The following is a 22,598-nucleotide window of genomic DNA, read 5'->3' on the forward strand; positions in this document are numbered from 1 at the left end:
TGAAAACTACGACTCACTTTAAAAAAGAAATGTTTTCAGTAATTGCCTGCCCTTAGAAAAGATGGCTCCAAAGAGCACACATGCCGTACTCAAGACGATGACTTCATCTGCACTCCCCTTCAGTACAAGAGAGAACACGTTGCCCTTAAGAAAAATGGCAACTTTCTGATTTCTCTGCCCTCTTCCAAGATGGCTTCCTCGTTGATCTCGGGGCCCTAGTCTGGTGCCTCTTCCGGGCTTGGCAGGGGGCGGGGTCCATTGAGCAAAGCCTTGCGTGCCGGCGCCCGCGACGGAGGAGCGCTTCAGGGCGCAGGCGCGGGGAGAGGGTGGGGGAGGAGGGAAAGCGGCGAGTAAGATGGAAGATGAGGAGGTCGCTGAGAGCTGGGAGGAGGCGGCAGACAGCGGGGTAAGGAGGAGCCGCCGCCCCGGGGCAGGGCCGGGCGGGACCTGGCGTGAGGGAAGCCTCCGGGGAGCGGGTCTGGGGATGGTTCTCCCTAAGGAAGGGCCCCACACGCCGTGCCGGGGGTGGAGGAGAGGCCCCCGGTCCTTGAGCGCCGTGAAGGCCTCTTAAAGGGGCCGCGTTCCATTTCTCCCCCCACCTTTGCCCGGTGCGCCTCCCTCCACCCCCCCCCCCCCCCGATGAGCGCGTCACCCCGGGCGCCCCAGCCGCCTCCGAAGGCCTCTTCTCCTGGCCCTCGCGCCCGCTTGCTCGCCCCGGGCCCCTTTGACCTTTCCTTTCCCGTCGGGCCCCCCCGCCCGAGGCACCATTTTAAAGTTCATGTACTGTGATGAGGGGCTACACACCATGTGGGGGTTGCGCGGGCCGGGGCGGCATGCCTGGCTCCGGGGCAGAGCGGGAGGAGGCAGCGGAGAGCAGTAGGGGAAATAGAGTCAGTCGTCTCCGGGCCCCTCAACCCTGCTAAAATCCCCACCGCTTTGCGCCACCCGCCACGGTGGGCGGGTCTGGGCTTTTTTTTTCTTTCAGTTTTACTGAGAGCCCGTTGCAGGCGGGTCTCCCGGAGATCCCGCCAGAACAACCGAAAGCCCAGCGGGCAGCCCCTCGCCCCGGGTACCCACCCAACGATCTCAGCCCCGGGGGAGGGTCTCGGGGGTGCTCGCCGGGACCGAGGGGGAGGGGTGCGATATGTACAGTAGACGCATTTCTAGGAGGGGACCGTTCGACTTTGCTTTTGGAGGTTTGTTTTTCTCCAGCAGCTGTAGGAAAATAGTTTATCCCAAGCCGGAACAGCCAATTCTGTTAAGTTCTTGATTAATTTGGTCTTTTCAGAGTTTGTGGTTCTGTGGTGACCCTTGTGAAGATGGGGAGATGTCTTTCTGGTCTCCCCGCATTCGTGTCTGTTCAGTGCTGGCTCGAGTGACATCCACTTTAAAGGCTTCTGTGTTGAGAGTAGGGCGTGGAGAGCCGAGAGTAGGGCTGGAGAGCCGAGAGTACCAGGGTAGAACAGGAGCTGGGTTTTGCTTCCCCAGGCGCCTTGAGGGTGCTTCTCCGCGCTGGAAGAGGCCGGGAAATTGACCCTCGCAGCAGTGGTGTATCTCTACGGGAGTATTGTGATTTGGCTTCGAAGTTTTTTCCAGTGGTTCAGCATTTCTCTCACGGTGTTTATGTTTTTCCACTTAGCGTAATTGAGGATTGGAAGAACTAATTCGGGTTCAGTAGGTATTTAATACAGTTCTTACGTGCCGACTATCTTTCTTGGATTTTGGCTTGAGTATGGAGAGAGATTTAAAGATTTTATAGGGAGCAACAGGTGTCAGCCAGGTATTTATTTATTCCACAAACATTGTTTGAGTGTCTGCTGTGTGCTAGGCAGCGTGCTCAGCAGTGACTTTGTGCCAGAGAATGCAGCATTTCCGGTAGAGGCGTTTATTGCCTACCACTAATGTGAGTGAATCATTCAGACACCCCTCATGGCACCCCTGCAAAAAACCTTGGCCTACAATTTGTGACTCAAATGATAAGTTTCTTGAGCATCTTGGCCTTTCTTTGTTTTTTGTCACGTGTTTCGAAGGGACATGAGTTTCTCATGTTAAGAAAGTAAGAAGAAAATGAAAAGAACAAAAATGAATGTAGGATTCAAAAATTGGGGATTACTTGAGTTTTTCAGAATGGGTAAATTGCTCAGCCATCAGCTAGCCCAGTCCTGCCTTTTATAGCTGAATACACTCCAGAGATGTGAGATTTAACTTAGATCTTTCTGATGCTTGTCCACTATTCTTCCTACCATCCTTTACTTGAGTAAAATCCTTTAAAAGTGCCAAGTCCAGAGATGGAACTCAAACCTTGCCTCATTGACATAATGAGCAGTAACTGCCAGAATGCAAGTTCCTGTATGTGCATCTTTTATTTAATTGAACTATTGAAATAACCTGTAGAGGTATTATCCTCTTTCCTTAAGCAAGGAAACAGGTTTAGGGAGTAACCTGTCTTGCTCAAGGCCATGCGGATAGTTAAGTGGGAAGCTGGGATTTGACCCCAAGTCTGTTTGACTCCAAAGCTGGGTTCTTTGTCTAGCATTTTGTTGCCTCCCTACCTAGGGACCTGTGGCAGACTTGGGAGTGGGCATTAACTTTCATTTTTAGTGTGTTTGCTTTAGGCTTATATTTGAAGGCTCTCTTGAATTTGATTCCCTTTTCAAATTTCACGAAGGGTGAACTGTGTAAATGTAGGGTGAAGTGTAAATGTGCACTTTCGAAGGAGGGGAGCCCGGGAGGGGATGAAGCACCATGTCCCCATCACTGGGAAACCAACTGACTATACATGTCTTTCAGATGTAGCCAGTTGCATATGTAAAAGTCTTAGCTTCAGGTTACCCTGTCTCCCTACTGATATATGGTAATGAGTGTTAAATCCATCCCCCCTTGGGGAAAAAAAACCTGGATGGCAAGAAGACTAGCAAATGGGGATTGACTAGTTCTTAAAGTGAACATTCAAACTTTATGTAATCCGGAGGCAGTTCTGATCCTTCAAAGTAGAGGCTTTTGGTGATCTCTGTCCTCCAACACCACAAAAAAAAATCGACATCACACTAGAATTTCTTAGTACATCTGAGGTCATTGTTTCCTGCTTATCTTCAGAATACTCAATATCGAGTCCTATTGTGTCATTCAGGGGAAGACTGAGAAACAACCCTAATGTTCTATAAATAGGTTGCTTTTTGCTTTTAATTAGTATGGTGAACACCTATCTAATATAAAATTGTTCTGTTACCTGTTTCCTCCCAAGGAGTTACATCGCCAGTCAAAGAACAATTCAAGAAATATAACTTACATTCCACCCAGGAAATACTTCTTTAAAAATATACTGCCTTTGGGAGAAATGAAAATGTAAAATTGAGTTAATGTTGATTCAAACTCTAAGTTGTGTCCTTTGTCTTAAGCACATCTTAAGGGACAAATAGAGCATTTTGTAATTGGAAGACATCTTTGTGCTCCAAAAAAAATCAGATCAGAGCCAGCCCTGGTGGCCTAGTGGTTAAAGTTCAGTGCACTCTGCTTGGGCGGCCCAGATTCAGTTCCTGGGCGCAGATCTATACCACCCATCTGTCAGTAGCCATGCTGTAGCAGCTGCTCACATAGAAGAACTAGAAGGACATACAACTAGAATATACAACTATGTACTGGGGCTTTGGGGAGAAAAAAGAAAAGAGTGAGTTGAAGGTTGGCAAAGATATTAGCTTGGGGGGAATCTTTCCCAGCAAAAAAAAAAAAAAAAAAAGATCAGCATTTTGCTCAATATCTGATGGTTTGAAGCTTTATATCCACTTGTTTAGACCAAAAAAAAGATATGGCATAGTCTGTCTCGTTGGTAATGGGCTAACCCAGTCCTAGGGGAAGGCAGATGGTACATAAATGGAATTGGACTGGTAGTTATTATAAAGTATAGGCAACCTTTCTAATTTCCTTACATCTCAAAAGTTGACTTTTATTCTTTTTCAAAAGGGCAAGTTGGGCCTGCCTGGTGGCATAGTGGTTAAGTTTGCGCACTCTGCTTTGGCGGCCCGGGGTTCATGGGTTCAGATCCTGGATGCGGACCTAACTCACAGCTCATCAAGCCATGCTGTGGTGGCATCCTGTATACAAAATAGAAGAAGATGGGCATGGATGTTAGCTCAGAGCTAATTTTGCTCAGCAAAAAGAGGAGGATTGGCAATGAATGTTAGCTCGGAGCCAGCCTTCCTCACACACACACACAAAAAATTTTTTTACAAAGGGCAAGTCATGTAGCTAATGGCAAGTCATGTAGCTAAGAAAATGCATCTTAAATGGTTTAAAGGATGGCTGGTCTTCTGGACTAAGAATTCAAATTTATATTTACTTTCTACCCTCATTGAGCCAGTCATTAAACGTTACCCCATCAGCAATGCTGGGTGGTGTATAAGTCTACAGGAAAGTGTCAGTAAACACTGAATACCAACTGTGTACCAGGCAGTGAGCACAGTTCAGTGGAGGAGTCAGACAGGTAAAGCAGCACTTTCCTTGGAAGAGGCATAAACGGGGTACCATGGCTAGGATCAGAGACAGTCTTGTAGAGAAGGTTTTGTCTAAATTAAGTTTTTTGTGTGTGTGGGAGGAAGATCAGCCCTGAGCTAATATCCATGCCAGTCCCTCTTTTTGCTGAGGAAGACTGGCCCTGAGCTAACATCCGTGCCGATCTTCCTCCACTTTATGTGGGATACCTCCACAGCATGGCCTGACAAGCTGTGCGTTGGTGTGCGCCTGGGATCCGAACCCGGGCTACCAGCAGCGGAGTGCGCGCACTTAACCGCTACGCCATGGGGCCAGCCCCCTAAATTAAGTTTTGAAGGACCGGTCGAACTGAGCAGTGGTAAGTCTCGGAGGGGTGGGTAGAGTGTAGGGGGCCATTGCACACAGAGGCAAGGAGGCAGCGAGAGAAAAGCGTGCAGCTTTGGGAGAGCTTCAAGTATTTCCTTCTGGCTGGAGGTTAGGGGTTGGCAGGGCTGAGTGGAAAGAGATGAGGCCAGAGAGGTATGCAGGGGCCAGATTGGGAAGTGCCTCCTTGTGTGTGGTTTTGGGGAGCTTGGACTTTGTCCTGAAAGCAGAGGAGAGCTTTGAAGACTTTTTTTAGCAGAGTAGTGACATAGATTTTAATTTAACAGATAAGAACTTTGATTTACTTCTCTTTCGAGAAGAGGCCATTCTCCCTGAAGTGTGGCTGCCACCTCACTTTGGGGTCTTCTGCACTGCCTGTAACTGCTGTCATTATGGAATGTGTACAATGGCTGTGGGTAGTGGGCAAATAACAGTTATTTCGGGGCTACCTGGTGCTGATTTCTTTAAGTCTATCCTTATAGTAAAGAAGGCATTTAAGATTTATGGTATCAGAAAGCACAAATCCAAGTGTACCATGCCTGAAGTGACCATTTCTAAGCTATTCATCGTCCTTTTGGGAAGAATGAGTCCTAGGGACTGATGTCCTCAGAGGGGGCTTTCTATAAAGCAGTTGGCCAGTTTAGACATGATTGTGCTGAGCACTCTGTCCCTGGGACTCTGGAAAAAAGATGTTTCATTGTGGTTTCAAAGAAAGGAGGATAATGAGCTTTTCATCAGTAATTTCTCAGCTCCTTTCATTGAGTCTGCCTGGGGGGCTTGTTCCCAGCATGCTCTGGGTGTTCGAGCGAGCTGCCATGGTTGCTGTGGACTGGAAATTCAGGCATTCACAGGCCACCTTGCTTTTCCTTCTGCAACAGGAGAGAACTTAGTGTATTTTTCTAAAGCTTTTGGTAAAATCCTGCAAGAGAAAAGGCACTGTTGTCTAAATCTGATGACTCAAACATATTCTTGGGGTCAGCCCTTTCTTTCCAGTTTCCACTTCTGCACTGTGGTGGGCCTCCCACAGGTGATGTCGGTTTCTGGCTGTATCAAGTAGCTAGCCTTCACAAGGTGTGGTGTGTTCTTTTCTGCACACTTTCCCCACAGGACAACTCCTGACTTGTTGGTTTCCTGAAAGAAGATTGAGTTCAGCTACTAATATCTGTGGCCAAAATACAGAATGAAAATGATTTTTTAAGCAGTAACCATAGAGATTTCTCTTCCCAAGTGTTTTTAACTCTGTTAGCCTCTCCCAAGCATCCTTCTCTTTAACATCCAGCTCTATGCAGGATGTTGATGGGAAGGTTAAGGTTAAAACCAGCCACCACAAAACTTATCAACAAATCCCAACAGTGGTCTGTATGTAGATAAAGAATCTTATCCCCGATGGTAAGAAGTTTCAAAAAGTCCCCCACAATAAGTCATCCCCTCCCCCACGCCCAAAGCTCTTTCCCTTATAAAATGAACACAGGAAATAACAGTCATTCCTTTCTAAAAGAAATAATAAATATGTACAACTAAAATTGCATTCTTCAGGGGTGCAATCCTTAGATGAGATTGTACAGGACAGTTATGACTTGAGTCTGAAGAGGTCAGGATTGTCACCACTCTTCATAGACCTTAAGAGCCAAATTCCCAGCGCTCGTGCTCTGGCCTTCTGGGCTTGTAAAAGCATTTGTGACCTTCCATCTGTCAGTTCTGTTTCTGCTACCTAGTTGCCTGTCTCCCCCGTGAATGGACACTGCCCGTAAGCCTGCGAGCTCCCAGGAGCTCTCAAGACCCACGGGCGCTTTTTGGAATGGCTTCTTACACAGCGTCTTGAGGGCTCACTACAGGCCAGGTGGAGTGCATTTTACGTTCATTATCCCCCTCAGTCTCAGTGACCTAGTGAGGTGTAGGCACTGTTATTCCTGATGTCCAGGAAATCACATGGTCATCCCAGCCCAGGCTGTTGGCATCCTGAGCCCACACTCTAGGGACCTTTTTGGACAGTTTGTTTACCTTTGCTTTTCAGCAGATGATTAACTAGTTAAGTGCTTTAGGATGCTTAGTTGCTAGCTCCTTTGAAGTATCGTATTTATTTTGCCTGGGATTGACCTCCTGCTTCTGTAGCCTGGATGACGAGCTAATGAATTTCATGTCTCTGAGAAAGTTGAACTTGGTGCTCAAGAGTCAAAAGGCCAATGCTGCTGTCAGTTGTAATACTAAGAACAGTGACTGCAAGTGAGATGCTGGTTGAAATCTTGATCATAAGTGGGAAATAACTTTTTAACATCTGGCCCAATATAAAGAGATAACATAAATCATTCTTGCTCAGATCTCTTGTGAAGATTTAACAACTCTGCTCTGTTAGGATCCCTATATCTGTGGTTGCAAACTTGCAGCCCTCAGGTATTCAGCCTATAGACTTTTTTGGGTGCACATTGTTTTTTAAATATTGAATTTGAATGCCTTCCCCTGGGTCTTGGTTGCTCTCCTCTCAGTCCCTGTGTTGCCACTGTGTTCTGCCTGCTTTGTTGGCTTGGCCCTGGAGTCGTTGTGTTCACTGCCCCTGCTGAATGCCATGATTCTAAGTAACCTTTGATGATAACACCTTTGGGTGTTTGAATAAAACCTGCTGTCGGGGGAGCTAATAGTCTTTGTTCCTTCCCCCAAAGTCTGTATGCCTCCTATTTCTTTTGGGAAAGGGGCCTTTCTGTCTTCATTATAAAAGGTAGCAAGAAAGGATAGGTCACCTCTGCCAGTCAGTGACCGACTTTCTCCATTCATGGCAATAGAAGTCAGAAGAGTAAGTTACGGGTTCAAGTGCCAGGTCTGATTTTGGGGCAAGTCACTACCTACCTCTCTCAGCTTCATTTTCCTCATTTGTAAGATTGGATTAATAAAATCTGCCTTGCCTGGTGGTGAGAGTTAAGTCAAGCACTTAGTGTCGTTCAAAGGCGGGTGTTGGAGCAGAGAGTGCTGCTGCGCTGAGTGTGGGGGCGGCTCTCCAGCTACTGACAGTCTGGTCTTGGTCCTGTGAGGGTGTGAAGTTCCTAAGACTGACTGAGGAATCTCTTGCTGCCTCTGAGGACTAATAGAGTCTTTCCTCTAAGAGTTGTATTGCTTAGTGTTGTGTGAAAACGGAAAGGGAGGAGCAGTAATAAACATGGAGAAAGGAGAGCCCCATTAGCCTCTACCCCCTACTTTATTCCAAGGATAGGGCTCACCGCCATTCGTCGTATCCCTGCCTGTTCCGCTCCTTTAAGGTAAAGGGCTGTATGGATTCCCTCCCCGGTGGAGAGAGACCCTTTGAAGAAGACTGAAAGCAGAACAGTACATTGTCTCAAGATGGCAATGTACAGAGTTTCTTAGGCACTCAAGCTTGGGATACATCTAAATTGCTAAGCCTGCTCTCTGCTGAAGAGTTACTTGCTTTTGGATTCTTATTCATAGATTTAAGATCTGGACTTTGGAATTCAGCTCTGTCGTGGTCTGCTACTGCATAGTCCTTCCTTCGGAACCCTGGACTGCGCCCCCTTGGCCTGGGGTGTGGAGGCAGGCAGGCTGGTGTTACCTGTCAGCCTTTATCTTACCTTATTCGTTCCTGTGGCCTCCCGCCAGCCACCCTCCTGAACCTTTTTGCTTCCTCCTGTTGAGGTTTAGGGTTCAGTTCTGTCACTTACTAGTTGAGTGGCCTTAGGCAAGTCACTTAATCTCTAAGCATGCAAAGTTCTTAGTTTAGGAAGTATCTTATTTTGGGTCCCTTTTCTTTTTTACTCCTCCTTTCCCTCTGTTCACGTTTTCATTCTTTTTCTCCCTACCTTTTTTTTTTTTTTTTTTGTGAGGAAGATCAGCCCTGAGCCGACATCCATGCTAATCCTCCTCTTTTTGCTGAGGAAGACCGGCTCTGAGCTAGCATCTATTGCCAATCCTCCTCCTTTTTTTCCCCAAAGCCCCAGCAGATAGTTGTATGTCATAGTTGCACATCCTTCTAGTTGCTGTATGTGGGATGCGGCCTCAGCATGGCCGGAGAAGCGGTGCGTCGGTGCGCGCCCGGAATCTAAACCCGGGCCGCCAGTAGCGGAGCGCACGCACTTAACGCTAAGCCACGGGGCCGGCCCCATCTCCCCCACCTTTTTTACTGCCCCTTCTTCTCTTCTCCTTGAAACTATGTCCTTTAAGTCCCTGCCACTTTCCCTGACTTCTCATATCAGGGTTGTTCCTTCTCCATTGCTTTTTCCGAAACACTGTTCATACAACTAATATAGCAGCTGCGATTTGTTTATCTGCCTCCTCCCACCTGGCTGGACTCTCCTCATCAACAAACATTGCCTTCCTCACCGTTGGGTCTCCAGCATCTAGTACTTTTCCTCCTTTCTAGTAGGTTTTCCATAAATGCTTGTCTCCAACTTTTTTTGTTACAGTGAAGCAAAAGGAAAATGGCCTTTGAGATACAGTAACAAAGCATAGACTTCTGTAGAGAGGGAATGTTAGAACTGTATCCTGTGCCCTGTAGTGACCCACTTAATTAAAGTGCAACACTTTTCCTTGCTGTGGGAGTAACAGAGGAAGGAGGAATGTTTTGTGGGAAGTGGAACCTTCAAACAGACTAGCCCGAGTCTTTCCGTAAAAAGGCAACCGATGAATTCATGGCCTAGATGTGCCCCCCATAGATCTTCTCTCAGTTTCTGAATTTGGCTTTTTAAAACTTATCCAATCATGTTTGCCCAGAAGTTGAGTTAATTTTTTGAACCTGATGGTGGTTCTGAAGCATCACTGTAGAGGCAAAGCTGGGGTGATGTGGCTTGGGGTGCTTCCCTCCCTGGCGCTAGCCGGGGAGGTGGAATAAGCAGGAGCATTGGAGGTGGCCAGCCCTGCCGGGGCAGGACACTGCCACACCACTGACGCAGCGACACAAGGCAGGGATGAAGCTGAATTAAACTAATCGCTATGAAGTTTGTTTGGAAAAGTCTCTATGGGTTGCACATCTGGACTTGAAATAGCCAGGGATGTACTTTAAAGGCACAGAGACCTTTTTATCTGATAGTTTTAGACCAGATTTTGCTAGTTCTACCTATAAATTCTTTTGCTTTATTCTTAAGTGAAATTGAGACTCCCACAGGAGGAGCCAAAATCCCATCCAGATGTGTGGTATGGGAGACATAGGTGCCTTGCTGAGGGGTTTGCTGTCCCAGGAGACCCTGACACAGGCAACACTGTAGCCACTTAGGACCAGCATGGGCAATACCTACTACAGTGGGAGTTCAGGGTCAGAACGTGTTGGAAGGTAGTCCTGCTTTCTACTCCCTTCACGTTGCGTTTTTCTACAGTAGTGGCGTTGTGTTCATCAGGACCTGTCAGGCTCTGGGTCTGAGAGAAGCTGTTGTACTTCTAGAGTTCCTGTCTCTTCTTTAGATTCCCGCAGTGTCTATTCATAGATGTGTGCTCCCCAATTTGGGATAGCTGGGCAAGACCAGATGAGCCTGTAGGATATAGTGGTTCACAGAGAGCCCAAGACCAGTCGTTATTCCTTGAATTTGAGAGGAAAATCAGATGTCATCTTTTGAAATGGAAACTGACAAAAAGAGGCAAATTATCTGAGAAAAATCACTTAAGTAGTAACTGTTGCTGATAAACAGAGATTATTTCCTAACTCAAAGCCAGTGCCTCTTAGACCTCCATTTAATACAAGATTCTTAGGAGTTGTGTCAGTTGCATTGATGAGCAGAGGATTCCAGTTATCCGAGAGAGGAATATGTTGGTGGGGCAGGGCAGTTCGCTCCTTTGCACGGGGTTGGGGGGAGGCCCTGGGGAGCAGGCAGCAGCAGGTCAGGCACCAGGAAGGGTGAGACACCCACTCCCACCCCCGTAGTGTAACAGATGAGGATTTGGGTTTGTTCACTCTCTTGTGAGTTTGGCTGGTTTGAGTTGGTTTCACCAGGGCTTCATCACCCGAGGTGAACGGATCAAGTCTGTTTCCTGAACATTCAGGTCTGAGTACAGCTGTAATGGTGCTGTAGTTGCTGTGCTTTGCACCAAAGCCCAGAACAGCCTACTTATTTCTCTCCTTTGCCTTTCTTCCTCTCCTCTCCCCTTCTCACCACCTTCTTTTCTCATCCATCTCGTAATGTTACAGGAGTGAACTTGTCATAGTAATCTGCCTGCCCGTGCAGATCCATCCCTATCCTGTTTGTCTCCTTTGTTCCTTTCGAAGATCGTGGCTGTGAACAAATTAGGCTGTTGGAGGTGTCCCCTTCCCTGCTCTTCCCCTCGTATGCTTCCCTCAACTTTCTGACGGAGGCTCACACAAGCGTAATCGTTGCAAAGTTCAGGGCATCAGCAGTCAGTGGAGCTGCGCTTCTTCCTCAGGTGGGTTGAATTTGCAGATGTTGACGTCTGATTTCATTCACCTGTGGCTGTGGCCTCTCCTTTACCTCCCATAAAGGGCCAGCCGTGTCCAGAACCATCCTACTCCCCACTATGTTCTGCATGACGTTGTGCCTCCTTTCCTTCTGGTTTTGCTTGATCTCTCAGACCAAGAAGCGTGTACCTCATTTTTGTAGAGGTGTAGCCCCACATGGCAGGTGTTACCTGTGTTTGGTACAATAGATCTTTTGCTTAGGGATTAGACCCAAAGGGAGGAGGCCATCCCACTTATCAGAGCACAGAGCATCATATTCTGGAGTCTGCTCAGTGCTACTTGGCAAAAAATAAAGAGCCTTTCCAGGAGAAGCCATAGCAAATCAAGCTTTCTTAGACCTTGCCTCTGATGTGCTTATGCCCTCACGCTTGCCTTGTGCCTGGTGACCCTTCCTTGCTCAGAGCAGAGTCATAGAGTGATGAGCTTATGGATTTCTTCCCTAGCTGTGGATGGTGGGGCTCTAACACAGGAGCCTTGACCTTGGGCCACGGCTCTGTGCATCCTTGTAAAAACAGGAGGTGCCCTTAGGTGATAAGATTCCTTGTTCAGGCCCACATCTAGATGCTTCCTTACACAACATTCTGAGGCCTGTTGAATTCTATTGAGCCATTGTGTCTCTGGAGGAGACTAGCATTCTCCTTGTAGTATGCCCTGTAGGAAAGTTTCGACCTGGTCTACCTCTTCAGAGCACGAGTTTGAGAGCAGATTGATTGCAGGGCCTTGTCCAAGGAGATAATGGACTGACTCATGATACCTGGACAGACTCCAGAGCGAATTGCAGTGCCCTCTCCAGCTACTGGCAGAGCATGCCCTCTCCTGCTTGGACGGCTCTGAGCACGCTGGTGTCTGGCTGGCCATGTGGAGATGGCCAGGATCAGCTTTCCACCAAAGCTGATGGTTTTATATCCCATTCTCTAATCTGGTGGAAGAATTTTTCCTCAGCTCTGATAAGCCGTCCTGCCTGATGCACCGGAGTTAGATGGAAGTGTTAGTTATTGGAGTACCAAGGAGCAGTGTGGAATTCAGAGGAGATGAGGAAGAGAGGATCAATATCTAATGGCTTTACCAGACATTTCCAGGAGTGTGAGCAGTTGAGGACGTGCGGCAGCATGGGGGTAGGGCTTCCAAAGGCTTTAGTTCTAGGGCTGCTTCTATGATGTACTGCTTTGTGACCTTGGGTAAGTTCCTTCACCTCCCTGAGTCACATTACCCTCATTTGACACAGAAGGATAAAAACTACTTTGTCTATCAAACAGGGTTGGTGTGAGCAGAAAATGAGTGTTTGGGAAAGTGTATTGACAGCCATAAAGCATTATATTGACATAAGGCACTACTTTTAAAGCCAGTAGCTTTATATCATATGCCAAGCATGCTGGTCATGTTCTAGTTTGGGGGCAGAGGCACATTTACTCAGACACAGTCCATATGCCTTCTTGAAGGGCTTTCCTCCACCCAGGCTCCGTTTGCTGGGCCTGGGCAGATTCTCCATCTTCCCTAAGGCCTGAGAGAAAGAAGGAAGCAGTTTGCTCTCCTGAGAGGAAAGCTGGATGACCCCTGAAATCCTGCTAATATGAAGTATATTTTACCACAGATTTTTAAAAAATCAGCTACTGTATTAGGCTTATTTACCTATATGTCTTATTTGGCCCTCACAGTGACATGAAAGCGAGAGTTCATATAATAAAGTTTAAAAATTTAGAGCTTTCCCATAAAAATGTTGAGTTTGATTTCTCCTAAAATCGCAGCTCTGGCGCTGTCAGCTGTCAGCCAAGGCTTGGCAGGCCTGTAGGCAGGGCCAGTGAGTGCTCTTTGGTGCCTTGTGGCCCCTTCGGCTCCCCACTGTGCTGCTTGCATATGGAGTTTGGTTACTTGCCCGGCCTATGGAGGCATTTGGTTTTGACCCTGTTTGAAGGCATCTAAATCCTGCAGATGTTAAACCCTGCATTTATGATGGAGAAACTTGAATAGGCAGTCTCATTTTCAGATGGGAGCAAAATGATATAGTGTGGAACTTTATTTATTTATTTTAATTTTATTTATTTATTTTTTCCCCCAAAGTCCCAGCAGATAGTTGTATGTCATAGCTGCACATCCATCTAGTTGCTGCATGTGGGACGCGGCCTCAGCATGGCCAGAGAAGCGGTGCATCGGTGCGCGCCCGGGAACGAACCCCAGCCGCCAGCAGCGGAGCGCGCACACTTAACCGCTAAGCCGCGGGGCCGGCCCTAGTGTGGAACTTTAAAACCATAAGTTATTTGTGGAAAGCCTTGAAAAGCCCTTAAAAGGTAATGGGCGTTAGAGTAACGTGAGACATAGTATTTGCTCAGGCAGTAACACTGGTATTGATCAAAAAACTTAGAAGAATTATGATTCTGACACAGACTATGCTGTGGGCATAGATTCTCTTTGAGTGTCCACCTGTCAGTTCACAGAAAACATCCAGGTCATTCTCATCCAGGTCATGCACCTTTTCCATTTGGTCCTTAAACAGTCATTGGGCACCAACTTATGTTCCAAGCTTGGGTGCGAGGTTTTCATTCTAGAGGCTTCTTAGTGAGTGAGTTGATGGTGCCCTCAGAATACAGTCTGTTGTGCTTGCCTAAGTATATTTTGAGTCTTTCAGAAAAATAAAAAATTTTAAACACAACTCAGCACCAATCAGAATGAGTGTCAGTGTCAGACTGGATTTAAATCTAGCTTCATATGGTTAGTCTAGCTTCATATGCTTTACAGGAGACAAAAATAAGGACATGGAAAGATAAGAAGTAAAGAATAGAGAACCACATATTCCAGGAATACTAACCAAAAGAAAACTGGCATAGCTTTGTTAATATTAGCCAATAGATTTTAAGGCAGAGAAGATCACTTCACGATAAACTATTTAATTTACTAGAAAGAATAATTCCTAATTCTTTCCATAGTCAGTAGATAAATCAGTAAGAATTTAGATTTGAACAATACAGTTAACCAGCTTGAACTCCATCCATCAATTATAGAATACAGTCATTTTCAGAACATATAAAACATTCATGAAAACTGGCTACACACTGAGGTGAATCTCGGCAAATTTCAAAGACTTTTTAGTAAGGCAGTAATTCCTAACATTTTGCAACTAATAGACTCCTTTGAAAATCGCATGTATCTTATAAGTCAAGGTTTTTCAACCTCGGCACTATTGACATTTGGGGCTAGATGATTCTTTGCTGTGGCTGTTCTGTGTATTGTAGGATTTTGGCAGCATCTCGAGACTCCACTCACTAGATGCCAGTAGTACCTCTCCTCCAGTAGTGATAACCAGAAATGTCTCTAGACATCGCCGAATGTCCCCTGGTGGGCAAAATCACCCCTGGTTGAGAACCACTGTTACAGATCTTCTCTCTAAAGAAGTATATGATTTTGCGTACAATTTTTTCCCTCTCCTATTAGCTAGATGGTCTTGCCCGCACTGAGGACAGTTGAGTGGGATGTTTTGTAAGAAAAGGCAGTGGGACAGCCAAGGAGCCTGGAGGTTTGGTCTTTGCTCTGTGCACAGCTTCCTCCTGTCCAGTGTATGGACACTGGCACATGAATGTGTGGCCACATCACAGAATTCCTGATGCTGAGGGCCTGAGGACTCAGACTGCCGTCCAGGTCCACAGGTGCCAGGCTTCTGTTTTGTTCTAAGCCTTTTGCTAGGTGCTAGTCACACAGTTCAAGTGCATAACAGTAAAAAAGTAGATCATAAAATACGTGATACATGTGATCATGAGGGAATGTAAAAAGGAGAGCTTATCTTTGAGAAGCAAGTGATTAACTGTGTATGGGATCAGAGAAGACTTCACAAAGGAGAGGTGGACATCCAAGCTAGGTTTTGCAGGATAAATGGGAGTTTGTGGAGGGGAGGACATTGGAGGACACGTGCAGGTGGACCAGCAGGCTGGATTCTAGGGGTTAGTAATACGTTATTTTTGCTGCCGTGTAAAACAGGATGAGAAGATAAAGGAAGGTATGGGCGAGGCATGCTTAGGAGCTTGGACTTGATCCAGCAAGCGGTTGAAGCATTTTAAGTGGGGAAGTGACACAATCAGATTTCTGTTTAGAAAGTTGGTTTGAGTGCCTCTGTGAAGGACGGATTGGAGGCTGGGAGACTAGTTGGAGGCTATGCAAAGAACCCAGCTGAATGGTGAGGTCTCGAACTATCACCACAGCCGTGGGGATGGAGGGAGATGAACTCGCAGGGAGTCAGGTCCCCAAACCCCAGAGTCTAGTAAAGGGAGGTCCACAACCGTTACCTCAAAGGACACAGTAATGTCCCTGGTTAGAGAGAGGACACTGCCCTGAGCTCTGAAAATAAAGACGTAAGTTTTTATTTGAGAGAGATTTTTTTCCACTTTTTATATACATTTTTTTCCTCTAGGAAATAGACAGACGGTTGGAAAAAAAACTGAAGATCACACAAAAGGAGAGGTAAGGCTGCTGTCTGGTCTGAGGGCTCATGCTCTCTGCTATTTGAGAGCTGGGCAGTCAGTGGTGTTCTCCAGCTGGCTGTTAGCTTTAGCAGGTCAGGCCCCTGGGCAGTGATCCCTTCCCTCAAGGACGTGGTGGCTTGAGGCTTTGGGAGTAAGGTGGGAGTGTTGCACCTGCCTCCTACCTTAGTGGGTACCCTATGTGAGGTGGTTTGATGGAAAGTGGGGAGGTGACAAGTCAGAAGGCTTGGGTTTTACGCCTGGCACTGCTCCCAGTTGTTCTGAGGTTTGAGACAAGTTGTTTCCCGCTCTGGACATCAGTTTCTTTCTCTGTGATACAAGGAGGTTGGACAGATGATGTTTTTGGACCCTCTGTGACTTAGCGGCTTAGGGCATTATGGGGGTATCCTGGAAGAAAAGATTCTCAGAAATTCTTAAAGACCGTTAGGGATAGCTTTTTTCCCCACCCAGACAGCAGAGGAATTGGGTTCCAAAGCAGGTGGAAGTTGACTTCAGCAGTTGGTCTTTGGGCTTAGGGCTTAGGAGGAAGAGAGGGCCTCTCTGGACTTGCTTAATGTGCTACACAGTCATTCCCCAGGGAACTCTGGGGTATCCTGCCCACCCGATAGCTTTCCTGGCTCCCTGCTGCTTTGATTGGATTACTGGCCCGTTCTTTGTCTGCTCGTCTCAGCAACACTAATGCCTGCTTACAGTCCCCTTGCCATGCCATTCCTGTGCTGCCCAGGACTTGTTCCAATTCCCCTGGCAGCAGCTGAGTTCCTCCAGTCCCTAGCCCTCCTGACAACCAAGGCTCTGAAAACAGGCCCCTATAGGCTGTTTGGTTCTGAAGAGAAGCTAGTTGACTGCTCTGGGGAGGATCTTTGTGGCTGTTGAGGGGTGGTCATTGCTGCCTGGATCCCGTTTTTCCTGGGGCTTTTGTTTCTTTCTCTTCCCATGTTGTTTTCCACCTCTCCTTGTGGACACATCGCCTGATGTGGACATCCACCAGCTTGGTCAATGCCACTCCTTTGAGCACTACCAAGCACTATTTCTAGGATTGTCCTTCACCCCAGCCCCGCCGTGTCCAGCATACCAGAGAGCCCTGGTGAGGGAGTTGTCTCTGCTGAAAAGGTCTCCTGAAGAGGTGATCTAGTTGTCTGGTGTAGCTTGTCTCTGGGAGGCACAGATCACTTATCAGAAGGCTGAGGCAGTTTGGTAAATCCTGTCTTGATGCCAGGCAGGGATGGCGGAGCGGGCTGCTTTGTAGTGTTTGACTGGTTTGAGCACACGTGGTGGAAGACCTTGGCTGGGAGGGAACACTTTGCTGACCCTCAAGCTAAGGGGCTCCCACTGCTGGCACCAGCCTGTTACACTCCGGTTTATGTAGGAAAGCTGGGATTTTAACTGAAGTCATTGGATTCTGGGCATGAAATGTTTTGACACGGGCCAAACAGTGGTTGATGTGACTGTGAAGAACGTGGGGAGAGAAGTCCCAGAATAAGCTGGTGTTCCAGCCCCCTTTGCCTGGGGTTAGGTCTGAGGAGCACACCTGTGGACTGCGTGAGCTTATGGCAAGGTTGCTCTTTTGAGAAACCCTTCTTGAGGACTGAGAATTGTGATGTCTGGTCAGAGGCCAGAGAATAATGAATAGCATTAGGAGGGGGAGGGAGAGGGAAGTGATGGGGGGTGGGTGTGGACATGGATGGGGCCTCTGTAGTCAAGGGCAAGACTTGTGAAGCCGTGTTTGCTCTTTGTCAGCAGGAAATCCAGATCTCCTCCCAAAGTGCCCATTGTGATTCAGGACGATAGCCTTCCCACGGGGCCCCCTCCACAGATCCGCATCCTCAAGAGGCCCACCAGCAACGGTGTGGTCAGCAGCCCCAACTCCACCAGCAGGCCAGCCCTTCCCGTCAAGTCCCTGGCACAGCGGGAGGCAGAGTACGCCGAAGCCCGGAAGCGGATCCTGGGCAGCGCCAGCCCCGAGGAAGAGCAAGAGAAACCCATCCTCGACAGGTGAGTGCAGCTGGCAGGGCTGACCATCGCCCACCCAGCAGGCCACCATGAGGAGGAGGAGTGACCTGGCTGCACATAGAGTAGCGAGAAGCGGGCACAATCAGGGCTGGAATCATTGCAGCTCCCCCTGCCAACCCAGTCTGGTGGGGCCAGCTCATTGTCTCTGCCGCACTGGCTCGGGACTGCTCTGAAAGCTTTGAGGAAGTCACGGTTTGCTGGCACGCTGCCTTTGCAGGCACCAGGGGGCAGTGTGGCAGAGAGGTTAAAGTCATGGGCTTTGAGTAAAAATCTGCTGGAGTTTGAGCCCACCACTGTCACTTACTTCTGCTTAACTTAGAGCTGCTTAAACTCTCTGTGCCTTCATAGCCTAATCTGATAATGATAGTACCTGCCTTATCAAGTTGTGCAATTAATTGAGCATAGGATTCTGAGAACCCTGCCTGGCAGGATGGAAAGAGCCTAGTTAAGTGCTTAGATGTTATCTTCTGGGTCTCATAATAGCCCACTGTGATGTTTTTGTGAATTTTCTAAATTATTTTTTATTCCTGGCTCTTTTTTTCACTGCAGTTCTAGAGGTGGCATCATGTAAGATTGTCACCTCCCAGAAAGGCAGTATTTGTTAAAACAGCCTGTTTCTAACTTTGAGAGCCCTGCTTGGGCTTGGTCTTCTGGGACTTGAAGAACTAATCTATGTACCTTCTCTCTATCACTTCATTGTTTTAATAGACATTCATTATCTCTCCTCTCAGCCTTCACTTGGCAGAGTGGAAAAAGTCCGTTTCCTTTCAGTCTTCCATAGTAGTATGAGTTGACCATTAATCCCATGATTTGGAGAGAAGCAGGTGGGCAGCAGTGGTGGATACTGGGTCACTCTGCTGAGCTCTTGGTTAGGGGTCTTTACCTTGGTCTGACCCTCTTCAGAATCTGTGCCACATGGTTCTGTGGAGGATGTGCTGTCCATGGTCACTGCCTCTGGACAGGATGGGCCCTTGAGCACTCCCCCTGCCTCCAGATGAATGATGGTGAGCCAGATTGAGGGGAAGAGTACTGCAGGCGCTAGAGGTGACCATGGACCACCTGCCCCACCTGCCCACAGGGCTTCCCAACTTGGAGATGCCCTGAGTCTGCTTGCCAAAGAAGCAGGCTCAAGGAGCCAGAGTTGGCTGATAGCTACTGTGACTTCTGCCTCAGCTGTGGGGGTGGTTGGTTTTAAGATTTGGGGACCTCTCTTATATCCTTTTTCAGGCTTTCCTCTGATCTTCTTCCCTTCAGGCCAACCAGGATCTCCCAACCTGAAGACAGCAGGCAGCCCAATAATGTGATCAGACAGCCTTTGGGTCCTGATGGGTCACAAGGCTTTAAGCAGCGCAGATAAACGCAGGCAAGAAAGGATGCTGCCGCCATCATCGCCTCCTGGGTCGTCCGCCACAGGTTGCACTGCTGTGGCAGACAGCTGGACTTGAGCAGAGGGAACGACCTGACTTACTTGCACTGTGATCCCCTTTGCTCCGCCCACTGTGACCTTGAACCCCATGCACTGTGACCTCCCCCTTCCTCCCCTTCCCACTGTGATTGGCACATCTACAAGGGCTGTCCCAAGTCAATGGAAAGGGAAAGGGTGGGGGTTAGGGGAGGGTTGGGGGGACCCACCAAGGACTCAGAGTAGAGAATCAGACAGTGCCACTTGGGGTAAAGCCAGTGCCAGCAATAACAGTTTATCATGCTCATTAATTTGGGATTTTAAAACACAAATGAGAACTCCCATCCACCCACCCCCAAGTGCATGTCTTCATCACTTAAAAGTGAGTTCCATTTGAAAATATCCTTTTTTTCCCCCTATTTTTGTTTGTTTATACAAATATCTGATTTGCAAGAAAAAGTGCATGGGAGGGGTTTTAGCAGTTTAATGAATTTTTAATTGAGAAAGGGTAGTTTGGTAGTCTACTTAAAAATGTTTCTGGGAAATTTACCAGAAACATTAACCAATAGGATTTTGGTGAGCTTAGCTTCTGTATTCCTACTGCCGCCCAGAAAAGGGGCAGGGCTCTGTAGCCCCAGGACAGATGAGCACCCCATGCCTATACCTCCCTCCCCCAGCTAAGTCCCAGGGCATCTTGGCCCTGCCTGGAGACTGGGCTAGCTCTATAGGCTCAGAGAGCCTGGGGAGGGTGCCAAGCCCACCTCCAGTATTTTGGGAGATAGGGAAAGTGAACAGACTTCCCCTTCCCATACCCCTCAGGGTGGTTCCCTACCAGCCAGGCTTGCTGCTTCTAGAAGAGAGCAGGGAGTGAGACTACACTCCTGGGCTTAGAAGTAAGGGATGTGAGACTTGCTCAGTATTTTGCTGTCGGCACAAAGAAAGCCAGGAGAGAGTCTGGCTCCAGGACTCAGAGCCTCCTGCCTAGTGTGGTCAGAAGGTGAAGAGATCCTCCCACTCCAGCAAGGCTTGAACTCTCTAGGGTCCATGGAGCGTCATCTCTCTTGATGGCACCAGCTCCGTACTACCTGGTACATTTCCTTTGTGAAGTCACTACCTTGGGAGCAGGCCATCCTGAATACATTTGGGAAAAGACAAGCTGTGCATTGCAAAGATTGGTGATGACAGACTGGTTCCCTACAGACCTCGGCTACCCTTCACCCCTTTTTCCAGAGCGAGGGCCTGGAGTGAAGCAGTTTCCCTTCTGTCCCTGGAGCCTAGAGATTTGCTTTGGCTCTTCGAGGTGGGAGAGCCCAAGAGGGCAGCTGCCCAGAGCAGCTGTGTGTGTGTACAGTCTGGCTCAGGCATTCTGGTCTCTTCTGTAGCACTGCGCCTTATCCCTCAGCCAGCCAGATGTCCTCCCCACTCAGTGGATGAGTTTTGAAGTGGTTGGTGTGATGTTTTGTGATCAGGACAGCTTGAGGTGGCCAAGGTGGCAAGCTAGGTTTTGTAGGCTCACTCCACCCTTGGTTCACCTGGCTCTCAGCCTTGCCCTGTGGGAATGGAGGCCAGGCCCAACAAGCCATGTCCCACAACTTCTTCCCCTTAGGAGGAAGGGCCAGGGGCCAGTTGAATCAGCAACTGGTTCATAGCACACGCAGCCTTGTAACTGTGTGAAGTCAGGAAATGGTCCATGAGCAGAGCTGGAACAGAGCTTCAGTCAGTAAGAACCCGCAGGGTGTTGAGTTGTGCCCACAGGCTGTCCTGAGGGGGAATTACCTCCAGGAGTGGGCAAGGGAGAAGGTTGGCTGCTGTCTTTATAGTTCCACTGCCCTGACCAGGTTTCCTCTTTCTAAATGTATAGTGTCCATCCTTCATGTAATAGTGGTTTCTGGCTCAAGGTGAGACTCTCCTTTCAGTTGAAGGATACAGAGGTAGGCCAGGTGGGAAGGCCAGAAGTGCTGATTGCTCAGCCATTGGGACCACCTGCTCTTGCCCCCCCCCCCCCCCCCCCGTGGGAGCCAAAGGAAAGGCTGGCTGATGGGTGTCTGTGGATTGAGGATGTAGTAGGGACTGGTGCTCCCATCTCCCTACAGCCAAAGAGGAGGCTCTGCCCGCTGTGTGCCTGTTACCACCCACCAGCAGTCGTACCCTTGGCTTCTCAGATGGAGAGGTGGCAGGCAGAATTTAAAAAAAGAAATGAAAACAGGAAACTGTATTGTGTTGGGGGGAGATGGGAGAACGGTTTGGATTTTGTGTGTGGTGTTTTTTTTTTTTTTTTTTTTTGTAGTTGTCTGTAACTTTCCTTAAGTGCTTTTTTTTTTTTCTTCAAAGTAAGCTGCAGGCTTTGGCTTGGAAAACCCCAGGGGAATGGGGGGCAGAAACTTGAGGCTGCTGCCCCTTTATCTGCCTTCACGGTACTGTCCCCTTCCCCAAGCTCCTCCCTGACCCCATGAGCCAGGCCTCAGACCTTCCAGCTAACCGCTTCCCATGAGCCACTACTCTGATGTCAGCCTATAACCAAAGGAGCTGGGGGTCTGGGCCTGGTGACCAACCCTTCTCAGCCCACTCAATCAGGGTGCTCCCCACCTGCAGGCAGGAGGCAACACCCTATCTGCTACCATCAGCCCCTTCCAGAGCCCACTGCCCCACCCCACCCGCCCTGTCCAGCCCAGCCATACCCTGCTCTGCCCCATCTGGGGATGCTGTGCTCAGGGATGGGCCGGCAGGGCTGTCCCCAGCCTCCCTGGTAAGCAGAGACTCTGGAAACCTCTGGGGTCCTGTTTTCTGGCTGTGTGATCCCAGGGGTACACATGGGCCCCTTGGGTGTCTGAACAGAAGGGCATGGGAGGGAGGGCCGCACCCCTGCAGTCCTGCTCTGCTGGTCCAGCGGGCAGCTGCCCACCCCACCCCACCCCACCCCGCACCGCGGGCTCCCGAGTCGGCAGATTAAGCATTTTATAAATTGTATTTTAAATACATGTTTTAAACTTGTCAGAGCCGTGTCCTCATTTCAGTGTCTGACTTCCTGAGCTCTTGCTATGGCTGCTTGTTTGACCGCTGGGGAGCTACCTCCACTCAGGCACAGGGAAGGGCTTTCTCTTTGTTAGACAGATAGGCCTGGGTGGTGAGTGGGTTGGGGGGCAAGGACCACACCCTTAGGCTCCAAGAGAAGGGGACCCCTGGGTCCTGGGGCTCTGTTGGTGAGAGCATGGCCGAGGCCCCTCTTGCCCTTCCATTCTTAAGGGCAGGGTTTTTCCCAGGTAACTTCCCTTATGTATACCCCTTCCTGCGAGCAAGTGGGGAGAGAGAATTCCTGCCCTCGTGGGGCTCCTGGTCCAAAGGGGGCGACAGTGATCTGAGGAGAGACCCAGCTCTATGCTTTGAGAGGGCACAGAAGGTCACCCAGGGCCTCCTCTAGCAGGAGCCCCGACCCTGGGCAGGGTTTTGAGGTGAGCCTTGCTTCCGG

General features: G+C 48.6%; 1 protein-coding gene across 5 annotated transcripts; it reads left to right on the forward strand.

Annotated features, from left to right (window-relative positions):
• Positions 1-330: 330 nt before the first annotated feature.
• SZRD1 (SUZ RNA binding domain containing 1) lies at positions 331-22,126 on the forward strand. 5 transcript variants are annotated; one of them, XM_058553014.1, is made up of 4 exons: positions 336-406; positions 15,651-15,700; positions 17,458-17,712; positions 18,985-22,126. In XM_058553014.1, exons 1-4 carry the CDS (start codon positions 356-358, stop codon positions 19,085-19,087), a joined length of 459 nt encoding a protein of 152 aa, XP_058408997.1. In that variant the 5' UTR covers positions 336-355; the 3' UTR covers positions 19,088-22,126. The 5 variants fall into 5 exon arrangements, with proteins under 5 accessions (XP_058408999.1, XP_058409001.1, XP_058408997.1 ...); XM_058553015.1 differs by having other exon boundaries at positions 17,461-17,712; XM_058553016.1 differs by lacking the exon at positions 15,651-15,700 and having other exon boundaries at positions 331-406.
• Positions 22,127-22,598: the final 472 nt, after the last annotated feature.

This window comes from Diceros bicornis, chromosome 13 (assembly GCF_020826845.1).
Source record: "Diceros bicornis minor isolate mBicDic1 chromosome 13, mDicBic1.mat.cur, whole genome shotgun sequence".
Classification (NCBI taxonomy): Eukaryota; Metazoa; Chordata; class Mammalia; order Perissodactyla; family Rhinocerotidae; genus Diceros; species Diceros bicornis.